Source organism: Pleurodeles waltl, chromosome 2_1 (genome assembly GCF_031143425.1).
Source record: "Pleurodeles waltl isolate 20211129_DDA chromosome 2_1, aPleWal1.hap1.20221129, whole genome shotgun sequence".
NCBI classification, from domain to species: Eukaryota; Metazoa; Chordata; class Amphibia; order Caudata; family Salamandridae; genus Pleurodeles; species Pleurodeles waltl.
In genome coordinates this window covers 99,820,393-99,843,346 of record NC_090438.1, presented here as the reverse complement: position 1 = coordinate 99,843,346, position 22,954 = coordinate 99,820,393, and the positions used below count along the sequence as shown (strand labels likewise).

The 22,954-nt window shown below is 45.3% G+C and overlaps 1 protein-coding gene across 1 annotated transcript in view; it reads right to left on the bottom strand.

Annotated features, from left to right (window-relative positions):
• LOC138261648 (ubiquitin carboxyl-terminal hydrolase 12-like) overlaps nt 1-22,954 on the bottom strand; it is a 190,872-nt gene that overhangs the window by 22,526 nt on the left and 145,392 nt on the right. Inside the window, exons 7-8 of the mRNA XM_069210817.1 lie at nt 15,965-16,162; nt 15,610-15,688 (exon numbers count right to left, since the gene is read on the bottom strand). Coding sequence (XP_069066918.1) covers nt 15,610-15,688; nt 15,965-16,162 — 277 coding nt within the window. The remainder of the gene's footprint in view (nt 1-15,609; nt 15,689-15,964; nt 16,163-22,954) is intronic.

Sequence of the window (22,954 nt, the reverse complement as noted above, 5' to 3'; positions counted from 1 at the left end):
GGCCTCATAGAACTCTCGAAGTTGGGCAGGGGTAGCACCGGCTCCCTGAAATTCGGGGAGGTGCAGAGCGGACCCAGAATGCGGCTCCGTAGACGGAGGCCTAGACCATCGACGATCTTCCCGCGTTGCATTGTACAAGCGACGGGGCGAAGTCGAAGAACGTTTTGCTTTCTTCGACTTCTTCTTACCCGAATGTCCAGCTGACTTGGACAAAGATGAATGGTGGTGCCTCTGCAACCGGTCTCCTGACCTTCCTCTCGAACAGGACCAGGAACGACGCAGAGTCGAGTGTCGGGCTGCCATGAGCTTCAGGGACCGCTCCCCCAAAGCTTTCGGGTGCATGGCCGACACTCGGAGCAAGACTTTGGGTTGTGGTTGTGCTCCAAACACCAGAGGCACACGAGGTGCGGATCCGTCACCGACATCATGTGGTGAAAGGAGGCGCAGGGTTTAAATCCGGACTTACGGGACATCCCTCGACGCAAACCAAAACTTGTCAAAAACAAATTTGACAAAATGTTGTAGTCAAAAAATGACTGGGGTAGCGCTTCTCCGTATCTGCGCGTAGGCTGGCGCAGAAAGAAAAAAAATGACCTCAGCGCGCCGGGGTGGTGCCTATATACGACCGCGATGTCATTGCGGCAACCACGATGCCCGCGTATTAAACTGATGCCACATACAGGGGTACTGCTCAAAGAAAAAATTCTCTGGATCGAGTCTGACGCCTGGGAGAAATTCTAAGGTAAGGAATCTGCAACTAGAAGCCTCTATCAGATGCTTATACTTAAGGCGAATGCCATTTGTTCTGGCATCTGCATGCCATAGACTGATGCATGAACTGCTCAAAGGAATACGGATTGAAAGATTACTTTTTGACAACGGAAGCAAAGAAGGAGCAAAAAGAATGACTGAAAATAGTTCTGACCACATTCTAAAAAACTACATCTTACCTTGTGGAAAATAGAGAGACACAGTTAGGTCAAGAAATCAGCAAAGTGGGAATTTTAGCTCAAAAGCTTGACTGGTCAAGGCCTTGAAGAATGCACCGGCTCCACAGAACAAGGATGGTCTCAGATCATTCCTTGGTCTTTCTGAGTTTTACTCAAAAGTATTTGTTGAAGTTTGCCGATAGGCCAGCTCATATGAGGAAGTTGCTGTAAGGTAAAACTAAATTTGTGTAGTCTAAGGAGTGCTAATCTTCATTCAGGGGTATTAAAGAAGCTATACACTAAGTTCCCCCCAAATCGGCCACTAATCCCTGCCCCCCTCCACTTTTTTACAACTTGTAGCTGCTGTATTAGACAAAGGGAATGCGCAGAAAACAGAAGTCATAGCTTTTGTGCCATGATCGCTATCCCTGCAAAATAAATGTATTCAGTAACAAGTGTGAAACTGGTGAGTGTTTGGGCAAGGGAATATTCCCAGCAGTCTGGGTGGGAAAGAGATTTCACAATAAGAAGTGCCTTTAAGCTTTTAACCAAACTACTTATCACAGAGAGAGTGTTGTGCACACCACCGAGTATAGCTGTTCTATCCTTATGTCTACAGGGTTACATGCATTAAGTCCTCTGTGCCAACAGATAAGAACATAGTGGCACATTTTCCTTTTTTTTTTTTAAACAAGAAAAAGTAATTCTGAAAGATAAATGGGAAAAAAACGAAGATGAAGATGGAGTGCTATACAGGATAAGAGGGTATTTATGGCATGAGTGACCAAGAAGGGAACGACTTGAAACTGAATAAAAGGCTTTTTTGGAGTAAGAGATGAATTACCTAAGGGTGATCTTTTATTAAGGAGAGGGAAATGTTTTCCATCGCCAATATTACAGCAAAACATTGCTAGGATAAACCAGGAAGGTCATGTCCCAATAAAAGTAGGTTTAAGATGATGTTTTGGTTATCGGGGATGGATGTGGAGATAGAGCCACAAAACTATAGCCCTTCAAAATGTCTGAGAATGTCGTGGTGAATGTTAGCTCTGGATCTATCAGGACTTGTCAGGACAAGCAGCTTTGAGAAGAAGTACATTTTAGTACTGATTGACATGTTCATGTTGGCGTGATTTAGAAGTTGTGAGAGGAGGGGCACAAAGTCTGTAGTAAGTTGCTTCAATATAGTATTTCTCAGGAGAAAGATGTTGGTGAGTGAGAAGTGAGCACAGCTGAAGGAAGATACAATATAAAATGCTTTGCACAAATTAGGTATTGCACAGTGATATCATGCTATAATCCTAGTGCCAATGGATTGTTAGAGCAGCCGCTCTACACTGTGTAACGCTGACTACCAGAAGAACTAAAGTGTTTGACAGGTTTGTACATAATACTTTTTGGTGTCCATGGGGTTGATGTTGAATGTGTGCTGATGACAAAAGGGTTGAGAATGTTAGGAAGCTGGAGAATGGGATCAGGAGGTTTAAATAAGGGAGAAGGGAAATCAAATGTGGTGAGTGGGGAAGGCTGAGAAATGATGCTAGAGGGAGTGAGGAAGGAATGGAGAGGAGATGTGGTACAGGTATGAACCTTGGTGATCGGATGCCAAGGAGTCTCAAAGAGCAATAAGGATGGTTGGATGATCTCTAAAAAGTATGTACTGTAAAGAACTGTTCTTAGTTATTTCAGAAAGATGATGTGTGTAGTGCTTGCTTGCACATTTCGTTGTATGTGATATGATTCCACATTCTGCTGAAGCGTAAATAGTTCTGGTGAAGTTCTGATCAGTGGCAGACTGACCAGTGTTGGTAGTGGTAGCTCGGGGCTGTTGTAGCAAACCATTGCACATAGAATCCTTCTGTATTTATTTATGGTATTCAATGCTAGAGCCTTTTTCTTTAAGACCAAAAGACAGACATCTCAACCTGGCTATAACCTGTAAACAGAGCCAACGCATTTAAAAAGGAGATTGAATTATTTATCAGCAGCAGCTCCAGCAGGCTCCTGGCCAATTTGAGGTCAGAAACATTTCCCCCTCTGCATTACTGATAAAACGAAAAGTGCACCTAAAATGTCAACGGTACTCATGAACAGTAAAACAGTAATTTTAAAACAAATGAAAAATGTTAGAGTGCAAAAACACACAGAATTATAAAACTAAATCTTGCCAAGTACAAAAGTGGTAGATTGGGGGCTTCTGAATTCATCACAATTAATGGGGATTCATCTAAGCAGCACTCCATTCTAATACTTTGTATGTCACAGGGCTAAACTCACGCACAAATTAGTGCTTTCCTCACCCCAACAATGTCATCTACTTGCTTAACATCTATATTTAACCAAATACCCTGAGGCTGCGCAGCTCTCTCTCTTATTACTGCCAGTCCAGCGGTGTAACGAGGCAAGGGCATGTTAAGTTAAAAGAAACAAGGTATTTCCTTGCAGCTGTTTCATGGAACATCTGTCCTTCCTATCTCTATGGGGGTACAAACAGGACGGTTCCCTGGTAAAGCGTCTTTTGATACATCTCCATTAGGGGTCTTAAATTTTGTTTTTTTTAAACACAAGCCCCTGCTTTGTTCTATTTTGGTGAGAGCTGTGACAAAGAGGAAATTAAAAATGGCAAAGCAAATGTGAATAACTATGTAATTCACTTCATAGTACTCCCTGATATAATTCAAGGAAATAATTTCATTTCTGTTCCTGCATATAACATAACTACAACCTTTTCTCAAGCAACCACCTGCAGAGATTTGAGGATCCGTAAGAAACAGACAATGATATATTATGGGGCGAGGAGGTCTTCTGGGTTCATCCAACCCACCGCTCGCGCGCGAGACAAACACCCCATCATCAGTTGCCCTCACACACTCAAAACTGCTATTCTTATTTTCTGTCCCAGCTATTTTGAACTTGTTTTGCTGTTTTGTTTTCACCACTTCTGTTGGGCAGATTCTTCCTTAACTTTCTATTTATTTCGCGGAACAAAAAACAAGTGCACTCTCTTCAGTTCCGCGTGTCACCTCTAATTCTTCTGGTAAGCGTCCAATGGAACTTAATTATACACCAAGCGGTGTGTATGGCTGCAGGAGATGCAGGTTCATGCCAAGCCAGTGCAAGCTACGGATGTGATGGTGTCTTCCACGTCTTCTGTGTTCTGCAGCTGCACATGCCTGCATCTCGTAGGCCACTTGGTGGGTTACAGTTTAATGGAGCAGAATAGGATGTGCCAATCCTGGGTCTGCGTAGAGGCTGAAACTGAACACACACACATGGAGATCCAAAGCTGCCTTGAGGCAAGCTATTCGTTAGAGTGACTTGGCCTGTCCAATCAGAGTATGGAGAAACACAATTTAATGTAGATATTGTTTCTAAAGTGGGGCACTGCTGTTTATTGATGCTAAGAGAAAAGAACACTGAGATAAACCAAAGACCAGGGGAAGCACCAGATGTTGCCCTACGTACTGAATAGGCAAGAAATTCCAGAGTTTGAATGCCACCACTGACAAAGGTCTTCGCTCACAGCAAAAGTGATGGTCCTGTATCACTTTTGAGAAAACAACAATGGGAACATGGGAATCTTGGGTGCATCTTTGTACAAAATTCTCTGAAATAAAGGAAAATAATGCTCAGTACATGATGCACCGCGATGTAAAATCCACCCTGCGTCTGACCTGTAGTTCTTGAGGCCCTCACCAGATATCTTGCCACATATTTTTTGAATGCCACTCTGCTAACACATTTTTTAGAAGACCAGGCTAGGGATTTTGACTATTGCTGTTACGGATGCTCCTTTAGAATACTAATGAAGAGCCCACGCGTTTGAAATCACACTCATGTGATGGATGATTGAGAGGTCTTTGCTAACGATGAACTGGAGATGTCAGACTGTTTCAACTGCCTAGACGTTCAAGCGGAGGGCTGGTCAGACGTCAGGAGTCCACTGCTCATTCGTTCCACCTGAAATTATAACTTCCATCTTTCGGGCATTCAGTTTTAGGTCATTATCGCCTTTTAAGCTATTAAGCAATAGCTTGGGCAGGACTGCCGTCGGGTGACTGATTTTTAGGGAATATCAAATAAACAGAAAAACAACTATCTGAATGTGCTTCAACCCTGAGAAAACAAGTCAACACAAAAGCTGCTCTGAAGAACCTCTTGCTTTCTAGTGAATGATGTAATAAAATATGTGTCAGTCTGTTCTCCGCAGAGGGAGCTGTGTAGCAATGGACAAGTGCACCTGCTGAAGATCACCTCTTGATGTCTTTTGTCCAACCATACAATCTGCAGGCCCGTTCCAGAAACAACACACACACACACACACACACAACACTATTGATACCAAGACCAAGAATGTGGAAAGTACAAATCACTAACTTCACCTGATCACTGTGCTCTTTAGACAACATTTGAAATTTAACAGGCCATAGTGGCCAGACCTCCTGAAGGGGTAGGCCACTACCATGCAAGGCCACACTGCCTGTCCCTGTGTCTGAGCTATACAGGACACCCAACTGGAATTGGCAGGCCACTGTCACTCCAGCTTAAAAAATAGTGCAAGACGCCTCTGATGGTAGAAAAAATGCATGCACCAGTGGTGATGTTTACCTAAATCACCCTAAGCCAATATCCACAAGAACCCTTTATCAGTCCCGGTAAACAGCAAGGACACAGACTTGCACATGCTTTGCAAAACAGCACAAAGCGATACTTGATGTAATCCTGAAAGATGCAATGCCGAGAGCTGGAGCGGTGCTTAGCTCAAGCTGCTGAAAGGGGTATCGCAGCAGCTGTGGGGTGTATAAACCAAGGTCAGAGGGTTATCAGCCAGCACCGCCCTCAAACATACACCACCGCAGGGACCGCTCCCACTTGGTACCGGATAGATATCATCAGTTAGTGGATATCTGTGGTGGACCCCAGGACTCCCTTATCCTTCATATAGCCACAAAACCGACCATGACAGCACTGTGACCCGGCTACGCTTTACCCGATGGAAAGGTCCTAGGAGAGGAACCCAAAAGACAGAGGTGTGTAAGAATGGAGAAGTGCTGACCAAAAGAGAAGTGGAGGGGAGAGGTGGACCCAGATCATTTTGTTCAATGGGCAGAGCCCTGAACTGCACAGCATGGGGTCCCTGTTGAGGATTGACCAATCACAAGCCGAACCGGTTTCCATCCCCTTCAGAATGGTGGGACAGGAAGAGGAGATGGAGACAAACGCTCCCCAACAACCTTCCTTTCATTTCCACCCGACAGCATCTTAACACGTCCTCAGTGGGAAGTGAAGCGGGAGGTGCTGAGTGACCGGTCCCAGAGCAAGGCAGGAACATGTGATTATCTCCCTTTCCCTGTCGAGGTGAATGTATGAGACCATCAGAAAATAAATAAGAGCGGGATGACGCGGTAGGCACGAAGGATGTTGTTGCTGAGCAAGGCGATCACATCCTGACAACCTTCCTTTTGCCTTGACTGAGTCATCAAGGGCTTTTAAAGGGCTGTGAATGAATGTTGCACATGGACTGAAGGATTAGGGGTGGGGGCTGCCAATATCGTTTTTGATTTATTAAAACGCATGTAAAGAAATGTATCAGCTCAGAGCCTTCTTAAAGTGAACACCAACATATCTTTGCTAAGTCACTCTAGATGTCACCAGAAAAAGCTTGAAGGTGTGGGATTTTTGAGTGTACGTCTCATTTGCTGCACAACCTCACAGCCTGGTCACTAAATTCACTCCAACTGCTATGTTTTCAATGACTGCCTTTAATTTATCACAAAGCAATATCTATTTAAGTATTTTTTAGGGATATTTTCTAGTACTGAACAGCCACATGGGCAACGAAGTAAAAGAAATACAACAACTGCAAAGCAAGTGCTACATAAACTGTAACAATAACAGCTGAAGCCATGCTCCAAGAAACTCATCTCACTGCACCAAAATGCAGGGGGCAGGTGTACGGCACATCCACGTCAGCTTACGCTTGTGGGGTACTCATTTGGATTGCTCCAGGGGTCCCATTTGTTTTAGACGCTCCCAGGGTAGACACAGAGGGGTGCTTTGTGATTCTGGAGGGTCAAATTGGCGGGGCTACCCCCATGCTGGTGGCGGTTTATTCCCCCAACGAAAACCAGTCGGGATTCATGGACACGCTAACCCCAGCGCTCTTTCTGAACCCCCTGTACTGGGGGATACGGGGATGGGGGGTGATTTCAATTGTGTGCCTGATGTTGATCTTGACCGCTCTTCCCTCTTCGTTACAACACTTTCACACCTGAACCCCACACCGATGCTTACATGACACTTGGAGGCTCGGGCACTAAACACACTGAGAATACTCCTTCTATTATCCGGTACACAAGTTGCACTAGGATCAACCTTTTCCTCTGCATCGAACACCTGGGCCCCCTGATAACTCAGTCAGAGAACTTGGCACGAACCCTCTCAGACCATTGCCCACCATTGGTCACCGTGAAGTGGGGTACACAACGACCCACCATACCCACTTGCCGGTTGCAAACGAAGGCTCTCTCTGAAACCCCAATTCAAGAAGAGCTAGCACAGTGCATCACACAATACTTCGAACTCAACAAGAGCACTGCCTCATCCCGGACCTTAAAGTGAGATGCACACTAAGTTGTTGAGCATGGCCACTGCTTGGAGGCCTCCTGGGGGTTACACTGTTGCTTGTTGAGTGAACTAGTAGCCGTTGAGCAGGAGCTGAGACCTCTGGAGGAATGGGGTGGCTGATTGCACCGTGACGGATGAGTAACTCCAGCAGCTGCATAAGCAGCAGGTCGAAGCCAAAGCCCCCCTAGGGAAACATGACTACTGATGATGTATGGCCCAGCTACATGCTGAGGGGGACCGATCGGAGAAGCTGTTGGTGTGGCTCGTGAGGGAGGAGCACAGGGTGCCCCGATCGGGGTGCTCTGTCTAGACGATGGCACAATAGTTACTTCGCAGCCAGCCATCAATGCTGCTTTTCATGAATACTATCAGGGCTTGCATGTTGCAATGGACCCCACACAGCACCAGAGTGCGTGCATGGTTTCTTCTGTGATTTACTGATGGCCAAATTGAACCCGCTACAGCGGAATGAATTGGACAAGTCCCTGCAGCTGGAGGAAATATGGCCAGCCATCTCACAAAATGCCCTGAACAAGACGCTGGGCCCCCATAGACTGCCGATTGAGTATTACGCCACTTTTGCCAGCCAAACCACTCAACACATAATGGAAATGTTTCGTGATGTCAAAACGATGGGATGCTTTCCAGTCTCGCTCCGTGAGGCCCTGATCGTGGTCCTTTCTAAACTGGGCAGAGAACCATTGGTTGCCCATTCTTATTGTCCTCTCTCATTACTGAGCCTCAACTGTAAGATCTTGGGCAGAGTACTAGAGAATCGCTGCTCCCCAATGCTCTTGTGCATGTCAACCAATCAGGATTCAGACCAGTGTGAAGTACTTTCATCAATATCCGCTGTTGACTACACCTAGTCCATGGCACTTCCGGCGATGCCTTTGGTCGGGTGGCTGTGTCATTAGACATTGAGAAGTCGTTTAACACCTTGAGCTGAGATTTCCTCCTTCTCACCCTTGACTCCATGGGGTTTTGCCCTGTTTTTTTTGGATGGATCCACACTGTATGACAGCCCATCGCCGCAGGTTAAGACTGGCCAGTTGATATCCAACAGCTTCACTATACAAACGGACACCAGACAAGGCTGCTCACTCTCCCATCTTATTTTTGCCATTGCCATGAAGCTTCTGGCCCACCATCTTCGCCAATTGGCACATGAATGGGGTGAGCTGGGGGTTGATCACATCATTTCATTGTATGCGGCTGATGTCTTGGTTTACTTGTGCAATGTAGGGTCCGCCCTCCCAAGCTTCATGCGTTGGTTGGACGATTTTGGAGACATCTCAGGGCTCCCATTGAATTGGCCTACATCCTGCCTGTTCCCTCTGCTCTGAATAGGACTGACACCCTTAGGACTCGCCGTCAGTGGTGCTGTGATAATATAAGTACCTGGGAGTCCGGATCTATCATTTGGAGAAATACATCAAAGAGAGCAATTTAAATAAGGCTGTAGGTCCTATCTGTCGGTCCTTGCCTTTCTGCAAATCGCTTCCCTCTGGATCTCCAAGATGCTGGTACTCCTGTGACTACTCTACTTTTTCAATGCACTCCCAATAGTGCTTCACAGGAGATTTTTCTGAGATCTGCACGGTTTATTGCTTGAACTGATATGAGGTGATGGGTGCTGGCGTTTTGCGCTTGCCACCCTGCAGCAGCCGCTGAATGAGTGTGGTCTTGGTGTGCCCAAATTTGTGCTATATTATGTGGTGGCGCAGCTACAGTGGCCGGGTTACGCATGCCCACATGTCCTGAATTGGCACCCAACCGTGCAGCCTTAGGCAAGCTGAGCATCTGTACATGGCTGTCTGACCCAAATATCCGTCCTCGTTGGGAAACATGCCACATGATTGTGGCCCGCACTTGCTGGCGCAGATTCATGCATGGCAAAGGGTCTTACTCCCCATATTCACCGGCCGTAGTGATCTGGGACTTGCCATGACTTTGTGACGTGATGCAAAGGTGCGACGCGGCTAGCTGGAGGGAAGGAGCAGTCAACCAACTGGGAGAACTCTACCACAAGGGCTCCATTATGTCCTTTAAAGACATCATGGACACTTACTGAACAGGAGCTGGGCGGTTTTATCATTTCATCCGATACAACATGCACTGTGCACCACATGGAGCACTGGTGAGTCTCTCACATCTGCCACAATGCATGTGCTCCTGACTTATGATGTCACAAGTCATGCAATCACTACCCTCTACACGTCCCTCAACTCAACCTCACTGGAGCACTCAGTAGAAGTGCATGCCAGATGGGACGGTATGTTGCCACAGACGGATAAAACGTGATCCGGGGCACTCCAACTGGTGAAGGACGTAACACTCAAGACTAGATTCTGTTTCACACAATTTAACTATGTGCATCAGGCTTGTCTTTCCCCCTCAACTAATCAAGGACATTTATCCCACCCTGTCTCCAGAGAGTCCTCGGTGTAACCTGTTAAGACGCTGGATTTTACCACATGGTATGGATCTGCCCGGTGCTATGCCCGTTCTGGCAAGCGGTCACTGCTATGGTGGCTGAACTCGCAGGTCATTCTCTTGAACCCACACGTGAATCCTGTTTACTGGGACTACGTCCCCAAGAGAAAGGCGATAGACACCTTCATAGGTTCATTGACCTTGCTTTTGTTCTATTTAAAAGGCAGATAGCAATGGCGTGGAAGGCGCCCGTCCCTCCCGATCTTCACTACTGGTCGACCACACTGCTGACATGGACGCGAGCGGAGGCCAGCATTCAGGTTGCTCTGCATGCGGTGGGGGAGGGGACTCACGAACTGGTGCAGAGAAACCTTACTACTTGTAGAAGCTAAAAAGTATGTGCATCCACCTTGAGCCACACCACAATGCCCAGCAGAGAGGCTCAAACGCACACATACTCGTGGACTTATTCTCCCAAGGCGTGATGGCTTGACGTGACTCTTTCTACCCCATAAACACCCTATCAGGGTCGACAAAGGGCCCAGGCTTCAATATCCCAAGCAATCACCACCGCTGCCCGCACAAGGACACCCTCTCTTGCATCGAGTGACGACGCATCCCATCTCTGCAACACCTCAGCTGAGTGACCTCCACTAGAGACTGCCCCCTCCCCACCCAACACGCACTAAGCATCACGACATACCCCCCACCCTAAGCAGACTCCACATTTTCAAAGGTTTCAGTTAATTGTTCATGTGTTTGTCCACACTGATCCATGAAAGGATGAGAGTCGACAGCCGTACTGCCACACTCGTTCTGATATCCTGTATATGTCTTGCTGAGACACACTGCTATGCTTAGACTTGCCGTTGTCATCATATCATGAATAAAATATTAATAAAACATATATTTTTTTAAAATAATAATAACATCCAATAAGGAGCTACAGGTAAAGTCAACAGGGTGAAGGTAACAGTCACACTGATATGAGCTGACTGAATTGGCTTTCAGGCTCTTTCTACAAGAGACGAGGTTGGGAATAATTGTACGATCTTTAGGCAGACTGCTCCAATCTTGTTTAAAGGTATAGTTTAAAATCGTGGATGTACTTACTTTGGATTTCCACGATTATTCCAGATTTTTCATTTGGCCTGTTTTTCGCTCCTGTGATGAGGATTTCTCTTCCGAATAGCTGGGGGAAGCCTAACAGGAAGGTTTTCTGGGTGATGGATGCCATTTTAAAGTAGACTGTGGCATCGGGAGGGATCTATTGGTCAATCTTCATAATGGGACTGATGTATTCTGATTTCTTGGCACCTTTACCAAGTTGATCTGCAGTACGTATTGCAGGATGACACCAAGAGGGCCCCATCTACCAGCAGGACTAACATTGTTTTACAACAAAAGGAGTTTATCACAGATTGTGTACAAACAAACTGTGTTTATGTAAATTGTCTTAAAATGTATATTTCAATTCAAAAATATTAAACGTTCTGAAAAATGAAATGGCTTTCGTTTTTAAATATGTGACACACTGGTTTTTGTGACTTAAATTATTACCACTACCACTTCGGCCCCACCTGCATTAGTCACATTATGATAATATTCTCGTTTTGCAAACATCTGCTTTACTGTAGAGAATGTTTCCCATAGCACTTATGTTTTCCTGAGACTCTTTTGTATATGTTGATACTTTTGGGAGGTGAAAGTTCAGTAAGAGATGTGTTTTGAATTCAGGTTCAAAGCTACAATCTACGCAGGACCTTCACTTGCAATTACTAACTCAGTTTCAGAATGTCTTAACAGAGAATCAAGTGTCCAACCAATGAAATCTAAACTCTGCACAAACACACAACAAAAGCAATTGGCATAGCTTCTCCTGCCACACTTGTAGGGTCTGAAACTCCCTCTCTAACCATGTGCAGGAGCTCCCTCAACCTGGCTGCTACAGCAAGAACTGAACCCCACATCCTTCGTACCCCCTCACCCATAGATAACCCTCTGGATGATGTCACCAACTTGTCACTCATGCACTCTGCCCCAAACTTTGTGCAGTGCTCCATCGCTTTTCATATAGGTTTGGGGCTTACAAATTCCCATATACTTTCTCCTTCAACCCCACCTCTCCCCTTCTTACCTATCCACAAGTCTGCCTACTGATACTTACTCCAGCGATCAATGTTATTTGTGTCGTGTACTGCCCAATGACATAGCCTCAAAGTCATTCTGGGTTGCCAACCTCTGCATGGCCGCCCTTGTTCTTGGCTGTCTGGCTTGAAGATCACAGCGCAATGAGGCTTTGGAAGCCTTCCCGAGATGCCGCTGCACAGTGGAACTGTGTTAGCAGTAACTCCTGCCACCCCCCATGCTGCCATCATCCACCATTTCAACTAGCTCAATTAAAGTATGAATGTCTAAGATATGATTTTGATCATAGCAGATCATCTCAGGTTCCCAAACCTGCTGCGGTATTCATGCCACTAATCAACAGTAACTATAGCAGGCCGAGTGCCTCAAAGCGCACAGCCATTTCACCACATATAATATGGGTATCACTATCTCAACCACACCACATCAAGACAACATACATATTGCAGCACACTGGCAGACAAGGGGTGTGAATGCTTCAGACGCCTACATAAGGTTGAGATGGACTGTAGTATGACTGGTAATGTTCTGCGCAATCAGAGGAGGTTGTGCCATGCTGCACTACACAGCCGCTAGGAGGAGGTCTATACGCAGAAGTTCAAGAGCAGTGACAGGTGTTACAGTGTCTCCCTCACTGACGTTTTATAGGCTGGACTTAGGAGCTATGGACAGGAGGCATCATAGGTCAGCAGTAACAACTACTTTTGAGCTAAGTCACATATCACGTTTAAATGAAGACATTAAGAGCCTGATCTAGAACTCGGCGGATAGGTTACTTTGTTACAACGGTGAAGAATATATCGTCCGCCGACATCTAAATCCCATTGTGTCCTAGGAGATTTCGATTCTAGCGGACCGGATATCTGTTACCATTGTGACGGAGTACCCTGCCCGGCGAGTTGTGCATCAGGCCCTAAGTGGGCAGAAAATGATCTTCCACGTCTTTTGCTCACATAACTGGACTGGATGATGGTCTAAGACTACAACATCCTACGTGATAAGAATGTAAGTGAATGTTGACCAAAAGACAGATTGTAGGACAAAACATAGAATGACACCTATAGTCTTCTCCTTCGTCTGCCTGACGGATCGCTTTAGGTCTGTGCATATGCCCCACCTTAAATATTTCCCACCCCTGCTACGAATAGCAAATGGGTTTGCAGCAGCTGCTTTGGCGATGGGCACAGTGCTATGGGTGGAAGACTTTTCACGCTCCAGGATGGGTGCTGGGACCCTCTCTCTCTTGTAGGTATCTTCAGTCTAATATTGCTCTGGTGCACAAATCCACTACACCAAACCAAGCAGAGGTTGACTTTACAATGACAACATTAAAGCAATGGTCACTAGTTGATCCAATACGCAACTGAACGTGCGAGATGCTTGAGTGCTATGACTTGGCATTCTTCTCGTTAGCCAAGAAGCATCCAGTGATTACTTTCCTGACCTTGTAAACAATCTAAATCACCCCTTAGAAAAACAAAGACACAGGTGAAAGCCTGGTCTAGGACTCCCTAATCAGGCTAATCAGGGCAAGGATACTGATAGGCCAAAATGCTTTTATTGTACCATCAACATGAAAGTTTCAAATTCCCTGAACTATTCTGCAGAAGAAGTGGTGTGATGGTCTCCATAGGGCAGCAATGCTGCCTTCCTCTGTGTGAGGATGCCACTCTTAAGGTATATGCCCTCTACCGCATGTCAGATACTGAAAACCCCTGCTAGTGGAGGGGTGGTGGACTGCATAAATCATGACCATCATCTATGGAATGTAGATAGAGGTGTCATTTTCTTGCAACACACCAGTGAAAGGTAACAGGTGACAGTCAAGCATACGTCATATGTACATGTACTGTGTGCAGAAACAAAGCCACAAGACACCTGAGCTTGGAGCTCGCTACAATTAGACACACACAGCCACCTCTACCTGAAGGGCACACATGTACAGTGCCACCTGCTGGCAGTAAATGTTACTCACAGCTTCACCCATTGGATGCTGCATATGGTGTTTTCAAATGTATTTACATTTCCACTTCTGACCCGTCATGCAATGTACATTGCACAGGGTAGGGGAAAGATCGTATTGTATTTCCACTGACCATTACACAAGTCAGCCGCTGCTTACAAGTTGTACAGGCTAATTTGTAAAAGATGTACGTTTATGTATAGGCCATATCCCTGTCATTTGATCTTCAGCTGAGGCATCTACGGATGATTCTTCTTATACCACCTCCGATACTTTGCCCCCTGGGTAATCCGGTCTATAGCTGTGGGGAGACGCATGTGCGATAACCACCTCCTATCTGAGATGCATCTCGCAGATGGCCTGTCAGCCTCTCCTTTGCACGGCGGGTTCAACTCTTACAGGTGACATCCTTGGTACAGTGAGCATTTCCCACTATACTGACAACTTTTTATACCATCAGCAGTATCTGTCTTGGCTTCTGAGACATATCAAAAGGATTTCCTGCATCCCATGGTCAAAGACTTCTAGGATGTTTAGCTCGTCACCTGAGAGCTTCTTTCTGATTTGTCCATGGTTGTCAGGGTGATCCCAGCTTGCCATGTTGCACCGCTCTTAGCTTTTCATAACTCGCCTGGTTCTGTGGCACGTCTCAGCCCGGCTGCTTCTCTTCATGGTACCATATGCACCTGCCATTTTCTGAGAGGCTATCAAACACTCCCAGACCACACAGGAAAATATTGTACCCAACCTTCTGAAATGTCCACTTATGTACCCCTCTGCCTAACATTTAAGCAGAACTCCCACATTACACATTGAGCATTACATAGTTGCAACCGTGAGGAAGGCCAAAAGAGCATCACACACAAAAAATGTAACATGAAGAAGTGCTTGCTGCTGCAACAATTCACTCTCTACTAATTAGTCCCAGTAGCCCTAATCCCTAATTTAGAGCAGCAAGTTATTACAATTGAAATACTGCCCAGTGTCTGCCTGTGTACAAAAGGGCATGTGATGAGGTATCTGCAAGGACCAATGCTATTTTCGGGCAATTACTTGTACTATCTGTCCATCTGGCCACAGAGGAACACTTTAGTTTACTTATCATCAAAAAATGCTGCCAAGAAGTTACTGGAGCTCCTTTGAGAAGAACCATGCATGCAGCTTAAAAGTCAAACATATTCAGGCACGTTGGGCCAGAGATGCATCATTACGGACAAGCATGTTAGATTTAACATGCGAGTCAGTGGAGTTACGCAGGAGTCAACCTGACATATGACATAAAGAAATGGAGTTACAACTATGGTACAGGCATTTCACTCAGCCCTGACAAAGGTCCTCTCGGGGGAGGTAAACACATGCAGTAGTTTTCGTGCCACATCAACACTTTCCCATTCCTTTCACCCCTCAGACAACAACACAATGTGAGGACAAAGTGCCTAGAAACTGGTAGGAGTTTAATTCTCTGATGTTGTCTGATTTGTATTCTTACAGCAAGAACTGACCTACCTCTACAATGTCGTCATCAAAGAGCAGCCAGAAGCCGTGACTCTTTACGATGGTGATGTAGTGTCCTCGGTTTGGACCACTGCCAGAGAAAATACAGGACATAATTAGATTAAAAGCCCACCAGTTACAAAGCTGTGGCTTCTGCTCAATTGTTTGTGAAACTGCAAATCGGTCAACATCTTGTAATACTGTTCAAGGATGCAAAGCTCCATCTTGACGCACAATTTACACAAACTGGTGATCTGCTGTAAAATAGCACACTGAAGCGAATAACTTGCTTTTGCTATGTTCCTTCCCCCATCCAGCCTATAAGGATACAGAGGGCAGAGAGAGAGATGCCACATATAGAGCTTACCTGCCACAGTGAACAACCACTGCCACAAGGTCATACATTCGGTCCGGGTTCGTGGCATCCCCTGAAGTGTTGAAAAGCCGGAGCTCCAGCGGGAAGACCACGCGGTAGGAAAGTTTGGTATATCGGTGGAGCTGGTCCATGTACTTAAACCTTTTTAAGTGCAGAGCAAGAATCATGGGCAGCTTCTTCACTTTCATCCTGACAATGAAATTAGAATAAAACAAGACAAGGTCAACTTGCCTAATGCGTGGTTTTGTTAGGATATAGTTTATTTTGTGGATGCACGACCACATACAGAAACTGGCAAGTGGGCTCTTGTTTTGTATGTCCACCTAGGTGAAGTGGGAGGTAAGGACCTATATTTAGTTCCATTGCTGAGAGTTTTACAAAACAAACATGCAGCGCAAACAATGAGGCACATCAATGTAGAACACTCACAAAGCATCTGTACTTGCACTCAAGAAACTAGACCGTAAGCTGGAGTACAGAATGAGTAACTCCTATTGTACCTCGCTTTGGCATAATCGTGACATCACAATAAACTGGTATAGCACTTATCTAGTTAGAATGAGTAGAAAGAGGGATAATACTGGTCAAAGACCTGGGTACAAGAGAGAATCCCCTCACTTTTGCAGACATACAAAGCAAAAAGTAAAAACTGAAATTAGTGATGAGTAAACTTGGTTGGTTTCTCCTCCCTGACGTACAGACTCATCAACAAGCTTTCTAACTGTGGGCATCTAGCCTCTAAATAAGGCTTCTCCAAAGAGTAGCTCGTGAGGTACTAGTAGCTCTCCAGCTCCTTGTAAGTAGCTTCCCTGTATACAGCACAGACTATTAGATTCAAAACATTTGCTTGGTTGACTTATTTTGTGTGTTGGGCCTGGTCCTTTTTGCAGAGTTATCCCCAAACTTTGGCCTTCTTCCTCCTATTTTGTCTGACCTGTTTTGGTTAGCTGTAGGACTCTGGGCACTTTACCACTGCTAACCAGTGCTAAAGTGCATAGGCTCCCTGTCCAAAATGTATTACTATTGGTTTCTCCATGAGTGGCATATCTGATTTACTAGGAAGCCCCTAGTAAAGTGCACTTTGTGTGACTAGGGCCTGTAAATCGAATGCTACTAGTGGGCCTGCAGCACTGAATGTGTGTGCCCGGTAAGTATGTCTCCAACCTGCAACTGCAGTGTTTGTGTGTGCAGTTTTAAACTGCCATTTCGACCTGGCAAGTGCACTCACTTGTCAGGCCCAAACCTTCCCTTTTACTACAGGTAAGTAACCTCTGAAGTAGGCCCAAGGCAGCCCTCTGGGCAGAATGCAGTGTATTTAAAAGGTAGGACATGTACTGGTGTGTTTTACATGTCATGATAGTGAAATACTGCTAAATTCGTTTTTCACAATTGCAAGGCCTATTTCTCCCATAGGGTAACATAGGGATTGCTTTGAAATATCTTTTAAGTGTATTTTCCCACTGGGAGCAGATAGAGAAATTAAGTTTGGGGTCTCTGAACTCACCATTTAAAAATACATATTTTGATAAAGTTGGTTTTTGAACTGTAACTTTGAAAATGCTATTTTTAGAAAGTGGGCATTTTCTTGCTTAACCATTCTGTGCCACTGCCTGTCTGCTGAATACACGTTTATTTCAGGATGGCAGTTGGGTTGTTTGTGTGACAGTCACACAAAGAGAGCTGAGGTGTGCCCTGCATATCCCGATGGCCCACCACTAGGGCGAAGGGTCTTTCTGAGCTAAAGAGGTGGGATGTGAGAGCAGCTGCACCTAAATAGGACTGAGCCTGTCTCCAACCCCCTGCAGTGTGTCTGGGGCCAAGGCAGGGAAGGGCAGGGTCTTGTGCACTACAAAGACTTCTCTTTGAAGTTTGCCTACTTCAAAGACAGAAATGGGTATAAGTACTGACACCACATAGTTATAATCCTCCTGGACTGAGGATATTCTGCCAGGCAGAGGAGCTGGATGCTGTAGAAGGGACTGCCACTCTGCCTGTTGCTTTGCTGTGCTGACCTGCTGCATGCTGCTTTTGTCCTGGGAGTGAAAAGACTTGACTTTGCTTTCTACATCCTGCTTCCAAAGGTTCTCCAATGGTTTGGACTGAGCTTTCCTCCTCTTAAGAAGTCTTAGGGACATCAAAGATTTTATCTGCCTGCATGTGGGCTCTCTTTCTGAGAGTCCTGACTTGCCAAGTGGTGCCAAATCTAGTGCCTGGGCACTTGGGAGTGAGTTCTGGTGCAAACAAGAAGAAACCAAGCACATCGACTCCAGGACGACTTCGAAACTGGTGTGGTTGTCCGACTCCGTGCCGTTCCCTGCACTGGAGCCGTGGTCCCCGCTGAGTGCAACAACCTCAAATAACACTGCAGACACAATGCTGCCACAGCGCCTCCAAAGTCCCGCCTCAGCACAAGTCCAGAGCGTCATGTTACCAATGTCGTGGTTCCCAGCTCCAACTCCGCGCAGCACCTGTGGCCCTGTGGTGTGATCGCGATACTGCAAAGTTGACGCCCCGCAACTTGACCAGCTGGATTCATCAACCCTGCCTTGTCATAAGGAACAGACGTCTCGTTGCCAGCCCCGCATCACTCTCCTGCAACTGTAAGGAAACAACGCCGCACCGGATCCAGTGACACCTCACCTCCCCGACTTTTTCCAAGGTACTGTACTTGGGGTCCGTGTGACTCCATGACCGGCCCGCACTCCCTCGGTAGTTGCATCCGACTGCTGGGAATGACTTCTTCAAGACGCCGTGATAGCCCCAGTTGCAGCGGTTTGTGTCTCTAAGCATTTTACTAGGTTTTAATCTTTGAAAATTCATATCTTTACCTGTGTATATTGGAATTTGTGTTGTTTTGGTCTTGTTTTATCAGATAAATATTCGCAATTTTTCTGAACTGATGAAGAGTACTCTTGTGGTGTTTTTTTCACTGTGTTACTGTATGTGTGTCCAAATATTTCACACATTGCCTCTGAAATAAGCCTGACTGTTCATACCAAGCTACCAAGGGGGTGAGAAGGGGTTATCTTAGCTGTGTTGCTACCTTACCCTGACTACAGTGAGTGTCCCCACTTGGACGGGGTGGGGTGCAAACCACTGGCAACGAGAGTCCCCATTTCTATCAATATGTATATCAAAATTGAAAAGTGTATGCTCAACACAAGATTGTATGTATTTTCAGACCTCATAAGCTGATGTTTGGAGAAAAATGGTTGCATTTCAAAAAATGTATTTAAAGCAGAAGGATAAATTGATCGACACTGGGGAAGACATATTACTAATATGATTAGCTTGGTCAAGGGTAAGTGCATCTATGGCCTTTATGTATTCCGCAGGAACAGACAGAATATATTGATAACACATTTTACATTACTGCTGGCAGCCCTGACTGAAGAACTGAGGTGATCACCATACTATTGTCCAGGGTGGCCAATAAGGCTATCTTGAATGATAAAGTCACAGTTAGAACATTAATAACATTAGTAGTTTGGGATGGTTTTCATTGAACATAAGTAGCTATTATTATAGAAAGGTTGGATATACCTGCTCTAAAGTACACAAATTTCTGTCCCTTCAAGAGTTGTCAATCGCTTAAAAACTAAATCAACAGATGGAATTCAACCCGCTCTGATTAAACTGTCACCTAATACCCCAATACCACTAGATAAACATATGGAAATCACCCTGACTAACATTGCACCCACTCTTGAGCAATCCACATTATGGACAACCCAGAATGCATTTTGCACCCAGGAAAAACTCAACTCCGGCCTTTTAGATTTGAACACAAGCAGGAGCAGTGAAAAAGAGCCACGCTCACTCCAACATGAGTTATATCATTGTGTATATATAAAACTATTACGGAATGAAATCCAAAGCTGCAAACAAGAAATCTTCCACTTCCACTTAAGACCTAAAATACAAGATAGTTACTTTAGGAATATTCACAAAACCTCCAACCCCTCCATTAAACTACAACGGCTCGACCTTTTTCTAGCCCTTGGCACCAAAACCATCCTGGAGAACTTGAAAACACTAAAACCGTTCAGACACATACATGGTGGACTTGGCATTGCTTTACAAGAAGCGCCGATAACATTCTTTTCCCAAAACACACACTCTATCAGCCCTTCCAAACAACTATGGAACAAAAACTCTACTTACAGAGAGGAAATCTCTATGTTTCCAAAACAACACAAACATCCCTATATGCGATTACACTCGCATACGATTCACAGACCAGATACACAAACTCCACTACCCTCTCTCCGTGGCCCCACATAATAGACCTCTAGATTTGGTCTTCATACTGCCAGTTATGTCTTTTCTCTCTCTTTCTACTCTGCTCTTTTCTACTGTCTGCTCGCTTCTGAATACCGCTCTCGCTTGCTTCTCAGACATGAACAACCAATTGCATATTATGTTAACCACTAGTGAAAGACACAAACGGCTGTTCTGTCGATTGCTCTACTCTACTGCATCACCTATTATGGAAGATATTTAACGTATACCTAATAAGGGTAAGATGGAGGCATGATGTACAACCCTAGAACATACAAATATTATCCTCCAGGCCCCAGTGATTCAGTCTCACTGCCAGATCCTCATTCTGTATGTTATTGCTATACTCTTACTGTGCGCACTGATGACTACCTTCTGTGCCTTTATTCTCTCTTTAAAAATGAATAAAACCATTTGAAATGAAAAAGAAATAAACAAGATAACATTGTTTAACTAATTCAGTTAAAAGCTTTAGGGCAAATCCTGCACCATTCATGGCAAGGTTTTGTCTTTCATCTCCCGCAGTGATTAATGGCCATTGTTTATACACTCCACCACTGCAGGTCTTAAGATAAAATTCCAATGGCCTAAGAGAGTGGATGTACTAAAAACTACAAAACAAATTGTTGTACAACAAACTTCAATTTCAAAAGACTCACCTGATTGTGTCCCGGTCTTACCACCTCTTTTTAGGTTGGTGTGGCTTCACAAATGTCATTCGTTCCAGATTTACACTCTCTCATATAGCTAAGTGGTCACCCATATGAGGTACATAATGGTTTCTGAGTCTCTTGAAAGGTACAGCTTTGCCTGACAAAATGTTTATGCTCCTCCACCTTTATTAATTTACTCTCTTGGGGCCAGATGTAGCAAAGTCCCAAATTGCGACTTGCAATTTGTGAGTCCCTGCGACTCGCAAATTGCAAGTCGCAATTTGGGATGCAGAAAGGTGTCTCAGACACCTTCTGCTACTCGCAATGGGGTCGCAAAGACCCACCTCATTAATATTAATGAGGTGGGTCGCAATTTGCGACCCCATTGTGAGTATGGGCACTCACGGGGATGGTGTCCTTAAAGGAAAACGAGCTGCACTGTGAAAAAAAAAAAACGAAACCTTTAGTTTCGGTATTTTTCAGGGCAGGTAGTGGTCCATTGGACCACTGCCTGCCCTGAAAAATTATTTTTATGGCCAGACACAAAGGGGAAGGGGTCCCATGGGGTCCCCTTCCCGTTTGCGCCTGGGTTACCATCCACTTCAAGTGGATGGTAACTGCGCCTTCATTTGCGACCGCAATCGCGGTCGCAAATGAATATACATAGCATTGCGAGTCGCTAATAGGAAGGGAACACCCCTTCCTATTAGCGAGTCGGAAATGCATTTTGCGAGTCGGGTCCGACTCGCAAAATGCATTTCTGCATTCCGGTGAGGCTTTTGCGAGTCGCAAACGGCGTTTTTTGCCGTTTGCGAGTCGCAAACGCTTTGCTACATCTGGCCCTTACTTCCTTCAGTCAGCGCTGGCATTTTACTGATCGCCGGATGCTTCAACATATTCATGGTCTGGGATCTTGATCGCTTCTCTACCCGACCAGTTACCCATTCAGAATGCCCTCCCTAGTTTAGCCTCGTCTGCTCCTTTGTTTTTTTTCGTAAGTGACTCTTGCTTCTCTCCTGACTATGGCATTTACCTTCTCAGGAGCCCACAGCTTGTTCTCCAGATTAGAGTATTTCTTTATTCTACATTTTTATTTCCATTTTATATTAACGAACCTTACACCTTTCAACAGCACTCTACCCTTACTTCCCTCCCTTCCCTCTCCTCTCCCCATCTTGTTCCCCTACAATCCCCTTCCCTAGTAATCTCTTCCTTCTCAGCCTCTTTCTCACAAATGTCTGACTGCACTGCCTAGTTCTTGTGTCGATCACAGATGTCAGTTTAATTGGCATCTTGCTCCTGAATCTTTTTGTAGTATAGCGCTAGCTTCTTCAGTATGTTGACTGATCGGAGTCAACAGATTTTTACTTTTCTGCTACTGGAGAGAGTGACGGGTATTGTCCCTTATCAACAGTAGATCTTCCCACTGATATTCCGCTTGTAACCACTGATCTGAAAGACAGTTTTGGAGTGGGCACATATGGAGGAGCATTACAGTACGATCTGTGAGAGGACAGAGTGGATGAAAAAGAAACGGCTGGATGCCACTACCAATTGGGGGCTAGGGTATGTTTTGCCCAAGACTGCATTTAGGACTGACCCCAGAAAGGTTTGGACCTGAAGTGGCTCAAGGTGGGATTTGCTGGCATTTATTGTAAACTCCAAGCTGTGTAGTAGGCAGATTCCAGCTTGAGTGTGGACTAGGCAGTCTTTTCTGCTTGCACTCCTGAACAGCCAGTGATCTAGCTTAGCAGAAAACATGAGTTCCCTATTTCAGCAGTGGGCTGTTACCACTGCTAGATATATGGTGAAAACCCTTGGGGCCGTGGTGACTCCGAAAGGCAACAATTGGTAAAGCTGTCCACTTACCTTGGAGCACAGGTAGCACCGATGAGCCAGATGGATTTGGATGTGGAAATAGGGGTCCTTCAGGACTCATATGGTCATGAAGTTACTTTGCAGTAGCATCAGGGTACCATCTCGATGGGTGACCATATGGAAATGTTCAGACAGGATGTACCTGCAAAGAGGTCTGAGACTGAGGATT